This window comes from Nomascus leucogenys, chromosome 2 (genome assembly GCF_006542625.1).
Source record: "Nomascus leucogenys isolate Asia chromosome 2, Asia_NLE_v1, whole genome shotgun sequence".
Lineage (NCBI taxonomy): Eukaryota > Metazoa > Chordata > Mammalia > Primates > Hylobatidae > Nomascus > Nomascus leucogenys.
The window spans coordinates 42,772,569-42,792,341 of record NC_044382.1 but is presented as its reverse complement, the minus strand read 5'-3'; the positions used below and the strand labels follow the sequence as shown (position 1 = coordinate 42,792,341).

The window sequence follows — 19,773 nt, the reverse complement described above, 5'->3', positions numbered from 1 at the left end:
TTTTCATTTTGTTGAGTGACTTTATAGGTCATTCCTGCTTCTGGGATCCAACTCTATGTTGTGCTTAAGAAATGTGTCACATCAGACAGAGTGTCACAAGACAGAGAGATTTACATATTACATAAATATTTTATTAGATTTCAAAGTATGTTTCATTTATGACACTGAATCTTCCATGTGTACATTCCTAACATTGCAGGGGTTAAAGGAGGGTTATATAGTTAACCAAAGTTCAATAAAGTTCAGAACCACTCTTACCATTATTTTGCCTTTCAAATAATTGTATACTTAAAATAGTTTGTATTCTTACATAAAATATATGTACAAGATGACCGTATGTACTTGGACATATCTGGACTTCAAATTTGCTGGAACTTAGTTGCATCCCAAGCTGGCTAGTACCTAGAGATTCATCATTTCTGTTTGGAGGGTAAGAATGCTCATTCCCTGACTGCTTTACTGGAGAGGATCAGGTGTGTTGCTTGAACTAAGACTTTGTGCCTGCCATATCTAACTTCTCTGAGCTCCTGTGTCCTGGCTGTCATCTGAAAATTGTTGCAGATCATTTGAGTTTTTGTTAGAATTGTGCTTTGACTTAAGTAATGAAAGCAGTTCAGAAAACTGCACTGGAAAATTTAATATAGCAACACAGACTGCAACTAAACTATCTGCTGGTACTTTAATCCTCACAATGATCATATAGGTACTTTTCTTGTTGGAGGTGAGGAAACTGAGGCTTAGAGTAATTTGTTCTGACAAGATCATATGGTTAGTAAGTAGCAGAGTAGGGACTTATCTAGACCTATGCTTTTAATTGTGCTTTACTATCTCCCAGACCTCCCATTTTTTCTTTTGAGGACAATTGCAATGTGATACTTCCTTCTTTGAAAGAGATAAAATACGATAATTGACTAGGAAAAAAAAAAAACCTGGGACATACGCTGCTTCTTGGACATTTCCTCCTGGAAGCCTCCCAAGCCACCTCTTCCACACACAAACTCAATCACATGCATCCTCTTTTCCTTCCATTGAAACTTGTCCCAACTTTGGTCATAGCACTTATCGCTGCATTTCACCATTTGACCATAGCTCTTTGAGAACAGGTTTGTACTTCTTTATCGCTGTATCCCCAGCATGCGGTAGCACCTATCCATGCATGAAAGTGGAAGATACCTACTAAAATTGTATTAAACAATTTTTCATTTTCTAATGTTATTATGTACAGTTAGAGTGCCAATATTTGGTGGAAATGTGAACAAACTATCAGACACTGAACATTTTCTAATGTTTACAGAATGAAGAGGAACAGTTTATCTGTTGAGAATAAAATTGTCCAGTTGTCAGGAGCAGTGAAACAGCCAAAAGTTGGGTTCTACTCTTCTCTCAACCAGACTCATACGCACACGGTTCTTCTAGACTGGGGGAGTTTGCCTCACCATGTAGTATTACGAATTTTTCAGTATCTTCCTTTACTAGATAGGGCCCATGCATCTTCTGTGTGTAGGAGATGGAATGAAGTTTTTCATATTCCTGACCTTTGGAGAAAGTTTGAATTTGAACTGAACCAGTCAGCTACTTCATATTTTAAGTCCACTCATCCTGATCTCATTCAGCAGATCATTAAAAAGCATTCTGCTCATCTTCAGTATGTCAGCTTTAAGGTAAGAAAAATAAGCATTAAATAGAAACCATGACTTACATTTCATTAATAATGCTTTTGTGTATCTAGAGTCTTACTTTGAGGCAGTCAGTGAATTTTGCAAAGCGTTTTATCCGAAGCGGTTTCCTGTTTTTCTGCAGTTATTTGCATCAATTGAAGTGTAGAACTTGAACTGTAATTGAAAAACTTAAAATGCAGTTTCCATCATTTGTATGCTGTTATTAAAATTCAGGTAATTGTAAAAGATTTGAAAATAGGAAGTTCTTGGAAAGCTAATTTGTCATCATCTCTGTATTTCATCTTATAATCTGAGACAGTTTGTACGAAGAAAAAATACTCATTTATATGATAGCTCAAAGGAATGAATGAAATTTTGCAATTGAATTCTACTAAATAATTACATTGCCAGTATTTCTGATAAATTATCTTCAGGAAATTATTCGAGATTAAAAATTGTCTGTCTAGGTTGACAGTAGCGCTGAGTCAGCAGAAGCTGCCTGTGATATACTCTCTCAGCTGGTAAATTGTTCCATCCAGACCTTGAGCTTGATTTCAACAGCCAAGCCAAGTTTCATGAATGTGTCAGAGGTAAGGATATTACGCACTTTTGGTGAGCTATACTAAAATCCCTAAAGACTGCCAAACTAGGCAAAAGCCATTTTTTTCCTAAAGACAGACCATCTCCTATTTGTATTCAAAGTATTATTTAAAGCCATTTTCTGTTGACTAGCACTTATTTTTGCAAAAATCATTTATGCATGTTTTCATTCTTTAGATAGATTTTGTAACTGTAGTCATTGTTCCCATAGTGTCATTAATATAAAATTTGGATATTGTGCTTATTCTATTTAAATAACAATTTATGTAGTTACTTTGAACATAGAGCATGTAGAGGCAATAGTGGATGTTAGTGGATGTTTTTCCTGTGATTCTGTGGCCTCTCTTTTGGAGGTGGAACAATATAATGTTTAACTAAATGAACTACAGTTGTTAGCATGATGTTTACATTCATGCAGTAGAAACTCCAAAACAAAAGTGGCTTAAAAACATGACCAAAGTACATTTCTCTCACATTAAAGAAATTGATAGGTGAGACAGTCCATAGCTGGTATGAAGGTGGTAGGAACCTAGGTTTCTTCCAGCCACTCCACTCTCTCCAAGGTGTTTCTTCAAGATGACCATCTGAGCTCCGACCATCGCATACTTGCTCTGGGGGCTAGGGTGTTAGAAATGGGGGAAGAAGGGAGTGCCTTCTCCTTATCAAGGAGACTACCCGTAAGTACTACACAGTGTTTCTGTTTACCTCTAAGTCTGGCCACACCAGATTCCAGGGAGTCTGGGGAATCTTTGAGCTGGGTGGCAGTGTGCCCAGCTAAAAATTGGGACTGGATTAACAAAGGAAGAATGGTTGCCAGGAAGCAACCAGCCATTCTCTGCCATAGAAACTAATACCGTATTCTCCTCATTCAGGCTTCAACCTGAATGCCATCTCCTTGGAGAGCCCCTCCTTAACCATTGTGAAAATGGCACCTCCTGCTCCAGTAATAATGTACTCTACCATTACATTATTTTTATTTTCTTCATGTCATTCATCAGTACTTGAAACCACCTTATTTATTTAATGTCTTTATTCTCTTCTCCTTATACCAAACATAAACTCATTGAAGGCAGAGATTCTATTTTGTTTACCACTATAAACCCAGAGTCAGAATAGTGCCTGATATATGATAGGCATTAAATTATGGTAGTTGGTAAAGCTGGCTAATGGAAATTTTCCTGTGGAGGAGGATAGAGGAATAGCAGCCTCTCTCTTATAAACTGGGTCATGGCACTCTTCTAGCAAGTATTTCTGCTGGGCTGTTTATCTTCTAAAGGGATGTGCTGAAAAAAATGGGTCATTTAGGGATTAGAGTAATGTAAGTAATCCGATGAAATTTACCACTTCTAGGTAGTTATTTCCTTGTTTATGAACTACAGAATCAGATTACCCTGAAATTCATCTTATATTCTAAAAGCTGTCTCTAATGTTGCACATCAGCTTCCAGGGCCAGCTTCTAGGTTAGCTGATGCAGTCACCAGAGCTAGATACCAGGAATTAATTAGCAAGCTTCATTTCAAGCTCTGCCTCTACTGTTTAAAGTGAGCTCTGTGGCTTCTGGCAAGGTCACGGATCTCTCTGAGACTCAGTTTTTTTAATCTGTTAACTAAGGAAAAATAAAAGTATAGCATTTTGCTAAGCATAAATAGTACTAAACTAATATATTGCTATTATAATGAAATATGTACTCTAATGTTTTTTAAAGTCACCCTTCAGGACTAAAGCAGTCAGTTGACAGTTAATTAAAGGGAAACTAAACCTTGTATTTATATTCCCCTAATAATTTTGGCACCATGAAATTTACTGAAGAAGTTTAGCCTTCTACCATTTGAAAATGTGTGCAAACCAGTTTACAATTAGTATAAATCAATAAGTTTTCTTATAAATTAATGAACATTTATAACCAATTTGGTCATTCTGTTAGGCATAATAGAACCTTTGGTAGAATCCAAATGGATTGATTTTAAAAAGGGAAAAGTGATCATGTACAGATTTGGTTTCCAGACTTTCTATCTTTGCCAAAAAATACTGAATCTGAAAATTTTTGAAATTCTACTCATTTTCAGATCAAACTAGAAGTAAGTTTTAGTGTGTCAGTCTTCAAAGCATATACAGACTTGGATTTACTTTGGATAATTTGCTAGGAAAAGCATGTCACTGAAGATTGTGAAATCTTATAAAATGAATTAAAACCTCATTTGTTCATTCAACAAATTTTTATCGTCCATTTGCCTTGCTATGTGCCAGATACTATTTTAGGTGCTAGACATACAGGAGTGGATAAATCAGATAAAAGTTCTGTTTCTTCTAGGGCAGGGGTCAAAAATACTCAGATAGCAAATATTTCAGGCTTTGGGGGCCAAGTAGTTATGCTGCGACTACTCAGCTCTAACACTGGAGTCTGAAAGCAGACACAGACAGTATTTAAATAAAGGGCATGGCTGTGTTCCCATCAGACTGTATTTAGGGACACTGAAATTCAAGTTTCATGTAATTTTCATGTCATAAAATATTATTCTTTAAAAAATTTTTCCAACCATTTAAAAATACAAAAACCATTCTTAGTGAGCCATACAGAAACAGACCATGGGCTGGATTTGGCAAGTTGTCTGTAATCTACCAACCCCTGTTCTAGGAAATAAATATACAATAATTATGTCCTTTTAATATTGAAAACCAAATCCTTAATTGAAGTAATTGGAAGACATGTTTTATGAAATCTTTGAAGCTTTTTTTCCTCACTATTTCATGTATCAATTATAAAAAGTATAAAACTATACTTCATTATAAAAATATCTTCTACTGGAAAATGATTCTGTGGAAACAGCCGTATGTTCATGGTTGTTACTATGTTATCATTAGCATGTATTGATATAGTTTTAATGAATTACTTAAAGCTGTACATTTTAAAATAATGTTTTCATAATTTTTTCTTATTGCCATGCAAGTCTCATTTTGTGTCAGCACTTACAGTTGTTTTTATCAACTCAAAATCATTATCATCAATCAAAATTGAAGATACACCAGTGGATGATCCTTCATTGAAGATTCTTGTGGCCAATAATAGTGACACTCTAAGACTCCTAAAAATGAGTAGCTGTCCTCATGTTTCATCTGATGGTGGGTTACATTTTTTAAAGCTAGAATGATACGATATTTTTATTATAATAACCATAAAGATGCAATTTCCTTTTGAAAATTATATGCCTATGAAGCATAAATTATTTAAGTAAGTTTTTTCGAAAGATTTCTTAATCTGCAAGGTAGGTATAGTTATATTAAGTTTCTCCCAAGATATTTTAATTTTACATGTATACATATGCTTTTCATGATATACATAATACCTCCTGGCAGCCATGCTCTCAGAAGTTGTTAGATAGCTATTTTCACAAATAATGAATAATTAATATCAAATTTAAATTTACAAAATATTGTATTAGGATCAGTATGATTCTTTGTTCTTAAGGGTTTTCCCCAACTTCCCACAGGAATTCTTTGTGTAGCTGATCATTGTCGAGGCCTTAGAGAACTGGCGTTGAATTATTACATCCTAACTGATGAACTTCTCCTTGCACTCTCAAGCGAGACTCATGTTAACCTTGAACATCTCCGAATTGATGTTGTGAGTGAAAATCCTGGACAGATTAAATTTCATCCTATTAAAAAACACAGTTGGGATGCACTTATTAAACATTCCCCTAGGGTTAATGTTGTTATGTACTTCTTTCTATATGAAGAGGAAGTTGAGACGTTCTTCAAAGAAGAAACCCCTGTTACTCACCTTTATTTTGGTCGTTCAGTCAGCAAAGCGGTTTTAGGACAGGTAGGTCTCAACTGTCCTCGACTGATTGAGTTAGTGGTGTGTGCTAATGGTCTTCAGCCTCTTGATAATGAACTTATTTGTATTGCTGAACACTGTACAAACCTAACAGCCTTGGGCCTCAGCGAATGTGAAGTTAGCTGCAGTGCCTTCATCAAGTTTGTAAGACTGTGTGGGAGAAGGCTAACACAGCTCTCTATAATGGAGGAAGTTTTGATCCCTGATGAGGATTATAGCCTAGATGAAATTCACACTGAAGTCTCCAAATACCTGGGAAGAGTATGGTTCCCTGATGTGATGCCTCTCTGGTAATTGGCTGCCAAAGATTCCGAAATTTTTGTTGTTGTTTTTTTAAATCAGTATGATTAGCTGCTTTTTATCTAAGCAAATGTAAATTTTAAAATGTGTTGCTGCTGTATTTTAGGTCAAATATTTGATTGTTTGCAAACGGTCTTAATGGATTGCTGCAGAAACATTTGAAAAAAAATAAGAAATTTGAAAAGCAAGAAATCGCTGTAAATAGGGCACAAGCCCTGTATGTGGATTAGATGGTCGATATGCCAAAAACTACAGATGGTTTCTAAGTAGATTTCTCAGCTTTCCTTGGAGGCATATTGTAGCTTGCTAAGTAAATGTGTAATATTGAACTTGGATTCTGTAAGTTATGTCATTTACTTTATTACATTGTTTTATTTGATTCTATTTTATCTTGGTATTAATATATTTTATAAAATATGAAATATTTTAAAGCTTATTTAACTATAACATTTTTAGCACTATATGAGATCATCTTGTGATTCAATAAATAACTTCTAATTTCCAGAGTACTGCCCCTTGCCCTTCAGTTCCCATTTCCTCTCAGTTCCTTAGAACTGTCCTGCACCCTCTAGTCACAAGGAATTCGCTCGTACCTCTCTCTGCCTGGCTGACTCTCTGTGCTCCTCAGATCTTTCCTCTAGCTTTATGTCCTTGACCATGGAAGCCTTCCTGGACACCCGGCCCATTCCCTGCTCATAGGTCAGGTCCACGTTGTGCACTCTGCACAGTGCACTCAGCAGCCTGGCTTTACTGTGCGGCACTTACCCTGTTACAATTCATCACTTACTGGTCTGATTATTACCAGTTTGTTCCATTGCACTGTAAACTCCATCAGTGCAATATCATTGCTGGTTTTTGCTCACTGTTTTATCCACAGAATCTGCCATGCTAGTGGTTAGCACATAGTAAATTTTACGTAAGTACTTTGGTTTTCAAGCTTGTTCCATTCAGTTTGCCCCACAGTATCTTAAATTTCTAAGAAATCAATTAAAGTAAAAAGAGAGAATTAAATATGTTCGTCACTTTCCAGTTTGGGATATTAGGAAAAAATTATAAGTATTTTTACCTATTAAGCAATTAGAATACATTGTGATGTGTAAATGGCGGTTTAAAAAATAGCACTTTTATATTCCTGTATTTAGAGACTATGTTTGTGTGTACATTCTCACCACCGTGCCATGTTATTTCTCACTGTAAGCTCTGTAAGGCTTCTCATATCTACCTATCTGTTCCTCCCTCTCAGAGCAGTATTGCTACATTGGTAATTACTCCATAAATGCTAGTGGAGCTGATTTTACTGGTTAAAAAAATAAAACCAATTTCTTGAGGACTGGGGTGGTATTACAATTACAGATAATACAATTTATACTTTAAGATTTCAGGAGGATACAGAAGCATCATATAATACGGGACTTAAAAACTGATTAGGGGCCGGGTGCGGTGGCTCACGCCTGTAATCCCAGCACTTTGGGAGGCTGAGGCGGGCGGATCACAAGGTCAGGAGTTTGAGACCAGCCTGGCCAATATAGTGAAACCCAGCTCTACTAAAAATACAAAAATTAGCCTGGCTTGGTGGCGGTTGCCTGTAGTTCCAGCTACTCGGGAGGCTGAGGCAGGAGAATTGCTTGAACCCGGGAGGCGGAGGTTGCAGTGAGCTGGGATCACGCCACTGCATTCCAGCCTGGGCAACAGAGCGAGACTCCATCTCAAAACAAAACAAAACAAAATTTTAAAAAACCTGATTAGGATAACAGGACAAACAAAAGAAATAGCTTAACAGAGATGGAGTTGGGGATCAGAGCAGCGGTGGACATTCTGAAGGGATAAGCCTCTGGTCTCACCTGGGATCACTCTACCATGATATATTCTAGGAGGAGTATACATACCCGAATGGTCAGGTGACAGAATGCCAGTGGAGTTTGCACGAGGATAATGGAGCAAAACAGAGAGGGACTAGAGAAGGGAGATTGGGGGTGAGTTTCTCCCCATTGTCGACTAGTATGGAGAGATGATGAGTACCATTGGCCTCTTCTACATAGAATGAGAAGTTGCTGCTCTAAATTGTGCTTTTTAGTGGCCCAGTAGTTGAACCCAGTGAACTAAGCACTATAATGAATCTTAGAGCAAAACTCAGAGTAAATCTAAGTTCATAAACTCATGTAAATTACCTTGATTGGCCTGACTTACTGGGTAAGTAAATGGAAAGTAAAACGTTTCTACAACAGCCAAAACAAGACAAGAACTTATAGAGTATTTTAAATGTTTTGTCTAATGAAAATGTCTCTACTTTGGAAGTCTATGAAAAGTACTGTTTGCTTAAAACTAGTGGATTCTAGATAACGGAATTTGACATTAAGTGGGTTTCAAACTTTAGTCTTTGGAGAATATTTTAGTTCTGCAAGCAAAATTTTTCATGTTAAAAGCATTTACATTTGTTAGATGATTCTGGAGAAGTTTGGAAAATTTTGTGGGCAAAAATTTGGTAAATGGAGAGAATGGGGGAAAGGTCTTACTGTAGGTTGTGCTGAAGAAACACAAAAATAGGATGCTCATATTTTTTGTTTTTCCTTCCTTGTGATCCTTGCTGGCCTCATTTGTATTGTACCAAATACAGGAGAGGTGAGTCAGGAGGCAAGATGATTTTTCATGGGTATTTATTATTATGAATAACATGTCACAGAGGCAACAGGTATGTGATTACTGTAATATGCCACCGAGTGTGATAAATGTCAAATGGATGCAAGGATTCTTCCCTTTGTAGCCTGGCCTCTTAAATCGGCCACTTACCTCCTTTTTCTTCTGTTAAATTTATCTCTTGCAGATAATTCAAAACATTTTCAAAGTAAATATTGATTGTATTCATGTTATTAATGTGTAGCTATCAAACCTGACAGAATATCTAATATCACAATTTTTGAAGTGTATATTATCATCATGGTTACTAATGAAAAGCAAGTTTCTCCATACTGTTACCCCTCTGTCATTCAAACCTTTATAATATTTTTATGCTTAAGTCAAACGTTTTGACATCCAAACCTAAAAGACAAGGGGGAAAATAACACGGATTTGTTGTTGCACTAGAGGGCGCTGTATTCCAGTTCTTCCTGAGAAAGAAGTCCTTTGGTCCAAAGTTTGCATTTCCATTGAGCAGATGTGAGAATGCTGAGGGGAAGGCAATGTCCCTGCTCTACCTTGAGGAATTTCTCCATTCCAGGTCATGAGTCTGGTTTTAAAAACAATATCCATATCCACCTGTGTTTTGCCTCCTAAATAATCAGGAGGATGATTATTTGGAAAACTAAGCATAGATTTTATTGTTCAAATATTTCAGAGCTTCTTTTAAAATTGCCTTTAAGAGCTGATGTGCTATTTCCTTTTTGTGTGTCCTCAGTGGAGTACAGCATTTATTTTTTGAAAGCCAAATTTCTGGAAAGAACCCAAAGTTATTTGGTACCAAGGAGATGCATATTCAAATCAGACAGTGCTAGATATAGTTTGCCATTGAAAGTAATGGCAAAAACCGTGATTACTTTTGCACCAACCTAATAGATATAAGAAGGTGCTAATTGTGTGACATAGATTCTCAACTACCTGAGAGTCATCATGATAACTCTTTCTTCCTGGCCACCCACTGCAAGTCCTGTTGCTTCTGTGACATGTTATTCATAATAATAAATACCCATGAAATCACCTCCCAACTGCAAAACTACAGCACTGATAATAACTTAAATCTTTCTGTGTGGTCCTCTCTATCTAGTTATGAGTTAATTAGAGTTCATTATTTTCTTGCTTCCCTTTTTATATGATTTTGTTATATAAAAAGGAAATTGCATTCTAATTTTAACTGTTTTAACTTTATAAAAAGAATATCATGCATTATGTGATCTTCTGGACTTTTTTAAACTTAAAATTATATTGCCATGATTTATTCAGGTAGTTGTGTTTAGCTGAAGTTCATTTATTGTGACTGCTGTTGACTATTACGTTCTGTAACTTTGAGATTATTTATTGGATTTCACTGTTGATGGGCATTTGGGTCACTGAAGGTTTTGCTATGAAAATAGTGATATCCTGAACATTCTCATACATATGTCCTGATACACAAATGCAGCCATTTCTCTAACAATAAACTTCAATTAATTATGTTTTCCTCTAACAATCTACACATAAGAATGTAATCATTCTGCTGGCATTTTCTGCATTCCAAACAAATTTAAGCAGAAATTCATGAAGGAAGTTTCCAGAATGATTAGTTCAACGTATTCATTTCTTACCGACTGGCTAAACTCTAAGGAGCCAAAATTATTTCTGGTCCTTTGGACATTTGTATGGTCTTGTTTCCTCATAGTACCTGTTGTCAATATAACTAAGACAGAATAACATAGATATAATACAACGATGTGTAGAAATAAGTAGCCGTAATATGCATATGGCTAGATGAAGTTGACAGGCCCAGTTCCATGAGACACTTCAGATAAAGGTAGGCCTCATTCTCACTCTAGTCCTTCCTGTAGTGCAGCCTCACTGAAATCTGGAATATGTTTTCTTGGACTGCCATCATTCATAATCATGTGGGTGGTGGATGGAAATACCAGCAAATCCTTTATTATCCATGAAAGCAGCTCTCTCTCCAACCGATATGATAAACCTAAGGATATTGCTGAGAGTCTACTACCTAAACTCAACTTATTCATTGAATATGTATTAAATGTATACTAAATCTAGCATTGTAAACCACTTGCTGTTCTTGTACCGTAGAAACACTTTCAGGCTTTTTCTTATTTTCAAGCAGAAAGGTTGCTAGTTTTAGAGGTGTCAAAAATGCAGCCTGGCCCAGCTTAAGTTCTCTTGTTTATTTATCTTAGATCTTCGGGACTGAGAAATCTAAAAAATAAAACCACTCAGATTCCATAGGTGACAGAAAGATCAAAGAGCCTGAAGAAACCAGTTCACTCGAACATCAGAGTGACAATGAGTTAAAATCAAAATGTTTTCTTTCTTGCATTTATCATGTTTCTATTTAAACTCAAATTTCCTTTTTTTAATTAAAACATTTTTGTGGGTACATAGATGTATACATTTATGAGGTACGTGAGATGTTTTGATACAGGCATGCAATGTGTAATAATCACGTCATGGAAAATGGGGTATCCATCCCTTCACACATTTTTCCTTTGTGAACACAAATTTCTTGAAGAGCAGGGTATGCATCCAGGTTTTTAAGATGACTTTTTATTTTGAAGATCTGACCATTGGCCTTCCATTTACAGGTATGCAGTAGGGTCACTCAAGTCACAGTTTTCAATGTGCACATGCGACTGTATGCCAGGATAAACTTTCTGCAAGGGCAATAGAGTTCCAAGTTTTTCTCCCTTCTTAATAGGACCTTTATACTTAATTGGCTTAATGTAGAACATTTTGACACAAAAACCTAAAAGAAAATAAGTATAATTATTTATCTGGGCTTCAGTAATCTTGAATCTGAAATTAAAAAAATAACAAATGGACAAAAAATAAAAAAAAAAAGAAAGTTGAGTGAACTCAGGAGAGGAATAGATGAAAATGACAGAATGATATTAAAAAGGAAGACTAAATTACAAGATGCCAAAGGAAGAATAGATTCAAATGGAACGCTAATAAAGGCATTGAAGAATTATAGCAGGAAAATACTAGCTAGTTAGAAAAGGTGAGCCCTGAACAATGTCAACTCCAAGACATGTTCTGATAAAATGATTGGACTTTAGAGATAAAGAAAAATAGAAATAACTGGAACAAAAATAAAAACTTTGCTAAATATCAAAAGAACTAAAAAGGCAAAGACCCAAGTAGAGAAATAGAGTACAATATAATAATTATACAATAAAATGGTGTTGGGTACAAATACAGGAGTCATATCTATAAATGTGAATGGCCTTATCTTGTCTATTAAAAGATGTCCTATTGGGTTGAAAAGCAAACCCCAATTGAATGCTGTATGGAATAAAACACAGAAGTTGAAAAGGCTGAAAGTGAAGAGCTGGACAAAGATTTTCCAAGCAAATGGACAAAGATTTGCCAAGCAATAAGAAAGCAAGGGCTGTTGTCCTGTTACCAGCAGAGTGGAAATCAGGCCAAAAGGCACTGAAACAAGACAAAGGAAATGCCACAAGTCACAACGAAGATACAACAGTTACAACTATCCATGCACTAAATAACACAAGTCATCCATGTAAAGCAGAGACTACAAGAGATGCCAGGAGACATAGATAGAAACCCACCAATAATAGGAGAGTTTGATACACTACTGACACTGCAAACCGGTCAAGTGAGCATAAAAATAAGGCTGTAAAATTATGCTGTCCGATATGGTAGCCACTAGCCACATGTGGTTATTCAGCACTTGAAAGGTAGTTAATCTGAATTGAGATGTGCTTTAATGGTAAAATACACAGTGGATTTTGAAGACTTAGTATTTAAGAATGTAAAATACCTCAATAATTTTTGTATTAATTACATATTGATGTAATACTTTGAAAATATTGAGTTAAATAAAATATTAAAATACCATGGTTTTTTTTTACTTCAATATAGCTACTAGAAAATTTAAAATAATAATAATAATAATTATTATTATTATTTTGAGATGGAGTCTTGCTTTGTCACCGAGGCTGGAGTGCAGTGGTGCCATCTCGGCTCACTGCAGGCTCCGCCTCCAGGGTTCACGCCATTCTCCTGCCTCAGCCTCCTGAGTAGCTGAGACTACAGGCGCCCGCCACCACATCTGGCTAATTTTTTGTATTTTTTAGTAGAGACGGGGTTTCACCGTGTTAGCCAGGATGGTCTCGATCTCCTGACCTAGTGATCCACCCACCTCGGCCTCCCAAAGTGCTGGGATTACAGGCACGAGCCGCTGCACCCAGCTGAAAATTTAAAATTATATATATGACTTCTGTTATATTTCTATTGGATAGTTCTGCAGTAGAAGAGCTAAAACTCCATCAGGTAGGTTTTATGAATGAATATTAAACAAAAGATGTGCAAGACCTCTACACTGAAAACTACAACAACCATTAATATAACAGTGAAGGAAGACCTAAGTAGGTGGAGGATATAATATGTTCATTGATTGGAGGACTCACTACTTTAAAAATATTAGTTCTCAATTTGATCTGTATATTTACTGCAGATTCAGTCAAAGCCCCAGCAGGATTTTTGGTGGAAATTAGCAAACAGATTCTGTAATTTATTTGGAAATGCAAATAACCAAGAATTGCCAAGGCAGTCTGAAAGAAGAAAGTCAATTCCAATTATGCATTCTGGAACTGGGGAAATAACCTCTTGGTAGATTGGAGGATGCACTGGGCTCACTGTAAGATGGACCCTAGTGAAAAGCTATGTTTACCACCTGACTATAAGCCCCTAGTCTGACTGGTGAACCACAGTGGCCTTTTAGATCTCCAGGAATTAGTGTCAGTTTTGAGCAAGTGTCCAATAATCTCTGAAGAGCCTAATTATTTCTTCCCCAATGTGCTATCATTCTGCTAAACCATTGCAGGTCCCTTTGGGGACAGCTAGAAGTAAGGTTTACAGTATAAATTTTTGGCTGTGTAGCAGGACCCTTACGCAAAAGGACTGAGCCTCCCTTTGTTCAAGAGGCTCTGGGACTGTGAACCAATTCAAGCCTGGGAATTTATTGGGAATTGGAACCCATTATTGTGATGACTGAGGTCTGCATTTGGTTCATCAGACCTGGAGCATTTCCACTCATACAAGTCCAATAAGGCTTTAGTTGGCTGTTCATCTATTCAGTTCTAGAGTCACCATGATTACTAGCCAGTGTCACAAATCTCTGCGATTTGGGTGAATCTGATTACTGCTTCTGCTCTCACTGACCTTGGCATTAACTGTTGAGTGCCACTTCAGAGGACACAGTTCAATGGCAGAAGTTTCCGTTGTGACATTGGCCTACAGAGGAAAACCACTATATAGCTCCTCAAGGATGTGGGTTCCCTCACAAGATGCCTCTCACAGCCTTGGTGAGGAGGGTCTCTTCTGGACTCACTCCCAATAGCAATGCGTATATATGTTCATTAAAAGGTATAAGGAAGTTCGTAGCAGCAAATTTATAATCGTCTAAAACTGGAAACTGCCCAAAAGTCCATCTGAGGAAGAATAGATAAATAGATGAAAGTATGCGCATATAATGGAATCTGCATCAGAAAGAACGTGAATACAAAAACATAAATTGCATAATCATGATGTGGAATGAAAGAAGACCCAAAGAGTGCATGCTGTTTAATTCTATTTATGCCATTTTTAGAAACAGGAAGAACTAATACATGGTGTTAGAACTTGGGATAGTGATTACCTTGCTGGGAATAATGACTAAATGGTAGCACAAGGGATCTCTGGGATGTAGGTGATGTTCTTCTTCTCGATCTGGGTGCTGATTACACAGGTGTATTCACTTTTTGAAATTCACGGAGCTATACGTGGATGTGTTGTACACTTTTATGTGTATATTTATACCTTGATGGAGTAACCAAACAACAAAACGAATACCTGGAGTACCAGGAGATCTAGCTTTACCCAAAACTTAGAAGCTTTCAAAAATATTTCACATTCAACTCTTGCAGAAATGCCAGCATTTATGATCTGTGGGATTTGAGTAAATGCTAGTATCTATCTATTATGGTTAGCATTGCTGAAAGTGGTTTTGTTTATAGATTGTTAAGCAAAACCACATGGGCCACAGGAAGGAACGCCTCCAATCAGCTGTGGGGTTTCGTGAAGTGTGTGCATGAAGCAGAAGTTTTCAGAGAAAATGGTGAAACGTCCTTGAAAGTGCCTCAGCTGGGAGAGGATCAGAAAAAAATATCTATCGGGTACTATGCTTATTACCTGGGTGACAAAATAATCTGTATACCAAATGTCTGTGACATGTGGTTTACCTATATAACAAATGTGCACATGTACCCCTGAACCTAAAACAAAAGTTTTTTAAAAAATGCATCAGCTAGTTTGGGTACACTGCATATTCTTTCTGTTCTAGGTTTTATCATTTTGAAAGAAGTACAAAATCTCTATGTATAGAACCTGCATTAAATGAGCATCAACATCTCCAGTAGGCACCCCAGGTATAGACTCCACCTCTCTTACCTCTTCCAGATATTCGAACACCATTATTAATAGCATTTTTGTTTTGATAAGGTTTCTCCTGGCCCACAATCATTCCAGTGAATGGTGCGTACACAGTAGATCCAGCAGAGCACAAGATGTCCACACCCTGGTGAGGCCTCTGACTTCTAGGATGTAAATAAGAATGAACAGACTGAGGAACTGCCTTAGGGGAGCTTTACTGCCTGGGAACATGGTGTTACCCCACTGTTTCCAGACGAGGTACCAAAGCTTGAAGCTGCCAGAACATGTTGGGATGTCCCAGGATGCCTCACTCTGTTTAGCCCAATTTTAACCTCCCTCCCCGCAGGTGCTAATAACCATGTTACAAAGACGAAAGCATTTAAAATGGTACTTGGTACATGATAAGCCTTAAACAAATATTAGCTACTATTATTTTATGGCATGTTGGGGGAATGAGGCAGTCCATGTAAGTGCATTTTCTAGATACCTAGATCTTGATGTCTTCAAGCCCACTTTGAAAACAGCTGTCTTTTTATGGGAAGCTATCATAAAAGTATCACATGTTACCCTAGTCTTATTTGTCTTGCAGTGATCTAGAAAAGTGATTGTAAACGTCACTTACTATCTATGGTATTTTAATACAGTGAGTGATACCTCCTAGGTTTATTAAAGTGCATGGAGCCCAAACCAAGCTATTCCAGATTGTGAGGTGCCTTGAGTTCGTCTTAGCCACCCCTGAGCTCTTGCTTCCCACTGCTGTCACTATGCCTGCTCTCGCCAGACTCTCCTCCCTTCTAATAGGCTGTCACCTGAATGATCGGATTCACCAGGATTGCTACAATTATGTACAAAGCAACACTGAGCAGGCTCAAGAGCCAAGAAGTTACTCTATCAATCAAGTGCATAAACTTTGCAGTATGAGCTGAGTCTAAATTTTGGCAATTCAAGGGATATTTCCCATATTTCCCTTCTCTTAGTCCTGTTTCAGTATTTGAGGTTGCTTTGTAAGTAGTATCTGTATATGTGAGAGTTCCCCTCTAGTTAGGATGGAGATCAGTGATATCACTGGACACAAGGCTATTTCATTAGAAAGTGGCACCCCAAGGTGATGTTGGTTATAACTGAAGATTCACAAGTGTGACCCTCATTGTCTGGAAGAGATAGTGGTGCTTTCTGTCCTGCTTAGGTTCAGCCTCTAATATTCAATCTCCAGAGCCTGGGCCAGTAACCGTGTGGTTTGGTGGGAAGAGGAACCAAAAGCCTGAATTCAGGTCCAGCCTTCACCATCTCCAACTGTGCTTGGCAGGTCTCTTAACCCTTTGGTACCTCAGTTAAAGTTTCTCTTCTATAAAATGGGATAGTTGTGTTTGATAACCCTTTGGAAAAAAACAGGTGAGATAAGTGAATGTGTGAAGACATTCAGAAGGAAAATGTTGTGTTTGCTGCCTGCTCTTTTCCTTCTTCCACATTCTGATCCCAATTTACAGCTCATACTTGAAGCAGAGTTCTTGGAAGCTGCTCCAAAGACAGTGATGTAACTGGTTACATCTCTGGTTTTTCATGCTGTCAGAACTGTGAGCTTTTGAGGCAACCAACGTTGGGCAAGGACACTAAGAAAAGAGGTTAGGGACCAAAGGGTTGGGTGGGTGGTTGTGCAACTTCATACCTTTGAGCAGAGTACTGTCCACAGCCATGGCGGTCACACGTCCGGATCTCGTTGGAAGACTTGCCAGCACATATATTAGCCCATGGCCCTGCCAGTGCTAAAAAGGAGAAACGTGAGAGCAGAGCCCCTGGCCTAAGACATTTCCTATCTCCATTTGCCTTATCAGTCACACAGTTGATCCTGATAATTCTGTTTTCACTGTAGTTTTCCCTGAACTTTATGTATATATGGGAAGGTCGTCCTTCCAGAATTTTATATCCTGATTCAGATGTAAAATTGGCTTTTTCCCTGGCCACAGAATTCTGCTTTGTGACGTTAGAGTATTAGAGAATACAATTTTTTTATTTTTTTTTTTTGAATCGGAGTCTCACTCTTTTGCCAGGCTGGAGCGCAGTGGCCTCATCTCAGCTGAACGCAACCTCCGCCTCCTGGGTTCAAGCGATTCTCCTGCCCCAGCTGCCTGAGTAGCTGGGACTACAGGTGCGTACCACCACACCCAGCTAATTTTTGTATTTCTAGTAGAGACGGAGTTTCACCATGTTGGTCAGGATGGTCTTGATCTCTTGACCTCATGATCTGCCCGCCTCAGCCTCCCAAAGTGCTGGGATTACAGATGTGAGCCACTGCGCCCAGCTGAATGCGTTTCTTTATAAGCATTGGCCTCCATCATTATACTTTGCTTCAGATCCATTAGTAAACGGTATAAGTTGTGCTTTTCTATTTTTCTTTGCTCATTATCTGCCATGGGGATCACTATTTTTAGATTAAGCAAAAATAATAAAACAGCATGGCTCAGAAAATAATTTTAGAAATTGTAAAGTAATTTTGAAATGGTTAGTTCTACTAATCAAATCCAAGCAAATGTTTGAATTAAAGGAGAAACGAACTCTGTACTAGCCAAGTTTGTTTAACACTAGATAAATCTCTCATAGTTGCAAACATGGAAGAGGAAGATTCTTAGAAATAATCTGAAATGTCAAACCAATTTAGCCTAGACTGAGATTAGGGGAGAAGGTAGGAAAAGGAGTAGAACCAATTATATGAAAAATTATAAAACATGGAGGAGGGGCTGCTTTCTCAGCAGACTTGGTGCAAACTTTGTTTTAGGCACAATTCGTTTCTTTACTATAGTAAGCACTTGATAAATGTTCAGTTGAATTAAATGTCCTGGATTTCCAGTGTTAACATTCACAGAGATACAGTGAGCACACTCAACCTTGCACTTTGAAACAAACAAGCAAAAGCAAGAACCTGGTAATTTGACTATTGATTTTATTTAAAGACATTCTACTCTTCATTAATACCTATGCTATGAAGAGAACCTACAGAATATGGCCATTAAGCCTATTCTGTAAAATACTTTTAAAAGGTGGGTTTCAAAAATTTTATGCCTTGTAGCCAAGCTCCAAATCAACACCTTGATCAAGATATAATCGCATCACTTTGGCAACTAATATTTATCCTTGGGAATTGAGGCAAATATCAGACAGTGTAGTAATTTATTCACTTTTTCCTCCTTCGGTGAGTCTTAAGGGAGCATTCTCTTTGCCTTAATCCACACCAGTCTCTGTATTAGTATCTGTATCAGAATTTGATTTGATCAAAATCAAAATCAAATACTTATATCAACTTTTTATTATCTAGTTTTGTTCTAGTTAAGTCCCAGACCAAGACTGAAAGGCTTTGTAATGTCTTCTCAACCCACTATTATGTTTCCCTCATTAAAGAACCAGAACATTCCATTTAAATTATTTAAAACATCCTCAGGACCATGTGTCATTCCTATTTCATTTTTAATAGCCAAATACACAAATCTTTGTTGTGATCATGCTATTAATGACTTTTTAATCTTTTTAGGCTTACCCTGAAATCAGTTTTTAAAAGTTAACCAACATTCTAAAATTGCACTTTCGACTTACCAGTAGAAATCAGACCAGCCAAAAGGAGGGCTTTGGTGGAAAACATGTGGGTTTACTTCCTTTAGTTTCTTCCTCTGATTAGAGTTGCCCCCACACTCTCTTTGAAGAATATTCAAGTTTGAATGAATACTTCCTAGCTATTTAGCCTTAGAATTCTGCATCTCTCATTTCTTTAGTGTGAGACACATAAAGTATAAGAGAATGGAGCAAGTCAAGTTCTAATATTCCATGGATAGCTGTTTGATTTGCAGGTAGGGCCTATGTAAAAGCCTTTGATCTGAAGAAGCAGCCAATTATATTGGAAACACTGACTAAATATTAACAGAAAATGATAAGGCTAGGTGCATCGACAGTCTTCTGGGCTGTGGCTTGTAGGAGAAAGTTCGTGTGAATGATGGAATATTTAGTGCTCTCTGCTGGTAGATCTTTCTTTTATTTCCTTGATAGCACATATTTCAGAAGAAAATTGATCATTAATAATGTGTAGCCCTTCATAACATATTTCTTAATATATCCCTTAGGTGTTTTTGAATTCTCAGTTTAATTATATTTCAGCCCTGTAATATTTGCAAATAACTTTAATATTTTAATAAAATTGCATGTATTTACCTTAAATATGGATTTTTAAATGTTTTCTTGTTTATGATAATGGTAAGTTAACACCATTAAAAG

General features: G+C 37.2%; 2 protein-coding genes across 2 annotated transcripts; one reads left to right on the top strand and one right to left on the bottom strand.

Moving 5' to 3' along the window:
• Nucleotides 1–1,280: 1,280 nt before the first annotated feature.
• Nucleotides 1,281–6,390, top strand: FBXL21P. Its single transcript, XM_030822803.1, has 4 exons — nucleotides 1,281–1,661; nucleotides 2,126–2,248; nucleotides 5,207–5,378; nucleotides 5,747–6,390. The coding sequence occupies exons 1-4, from the start codon at nucleotides 1,296–1,298 to the stop codon at nucleotides 6,388–6,390; spliced, it is 1,305 nt and encodes a 434-aa protein (XP_030678663.1). The 5' UTR covers nucleotides 1,281–1,295.
• Nucleotides 6,391–11,229: 4,839 nt separating this feature from the next.
• Nucleotides 11,230–19,348, bottom strand: LECT2 (leukocyte cell derived chemotaxin 2). Its single transcript, XM_003266412.2, has 4 exons — nucleotides 19,102–19,348; nucleotides 17,183–17,279; nucleotides 15,535–15,680; nucleotides 11,230–11,827 (listed from the first exon to the last, which is right to left on the bottom strand). Exons 1-4 carry the CDS (start codon nucleotides 19,145–19,147, stop codon nucleotides 11,661–11,663), a joined length of 456 nt encoding a protein of 151 aa, XP_003266460.1. The 5' UTR covers nucleotides 19,148–19,348; the 3' UTR covers nucleotides 11,230–11,660.
• Nucleotides 19,349–19,773: the final 425 nt, after the last annotated feature.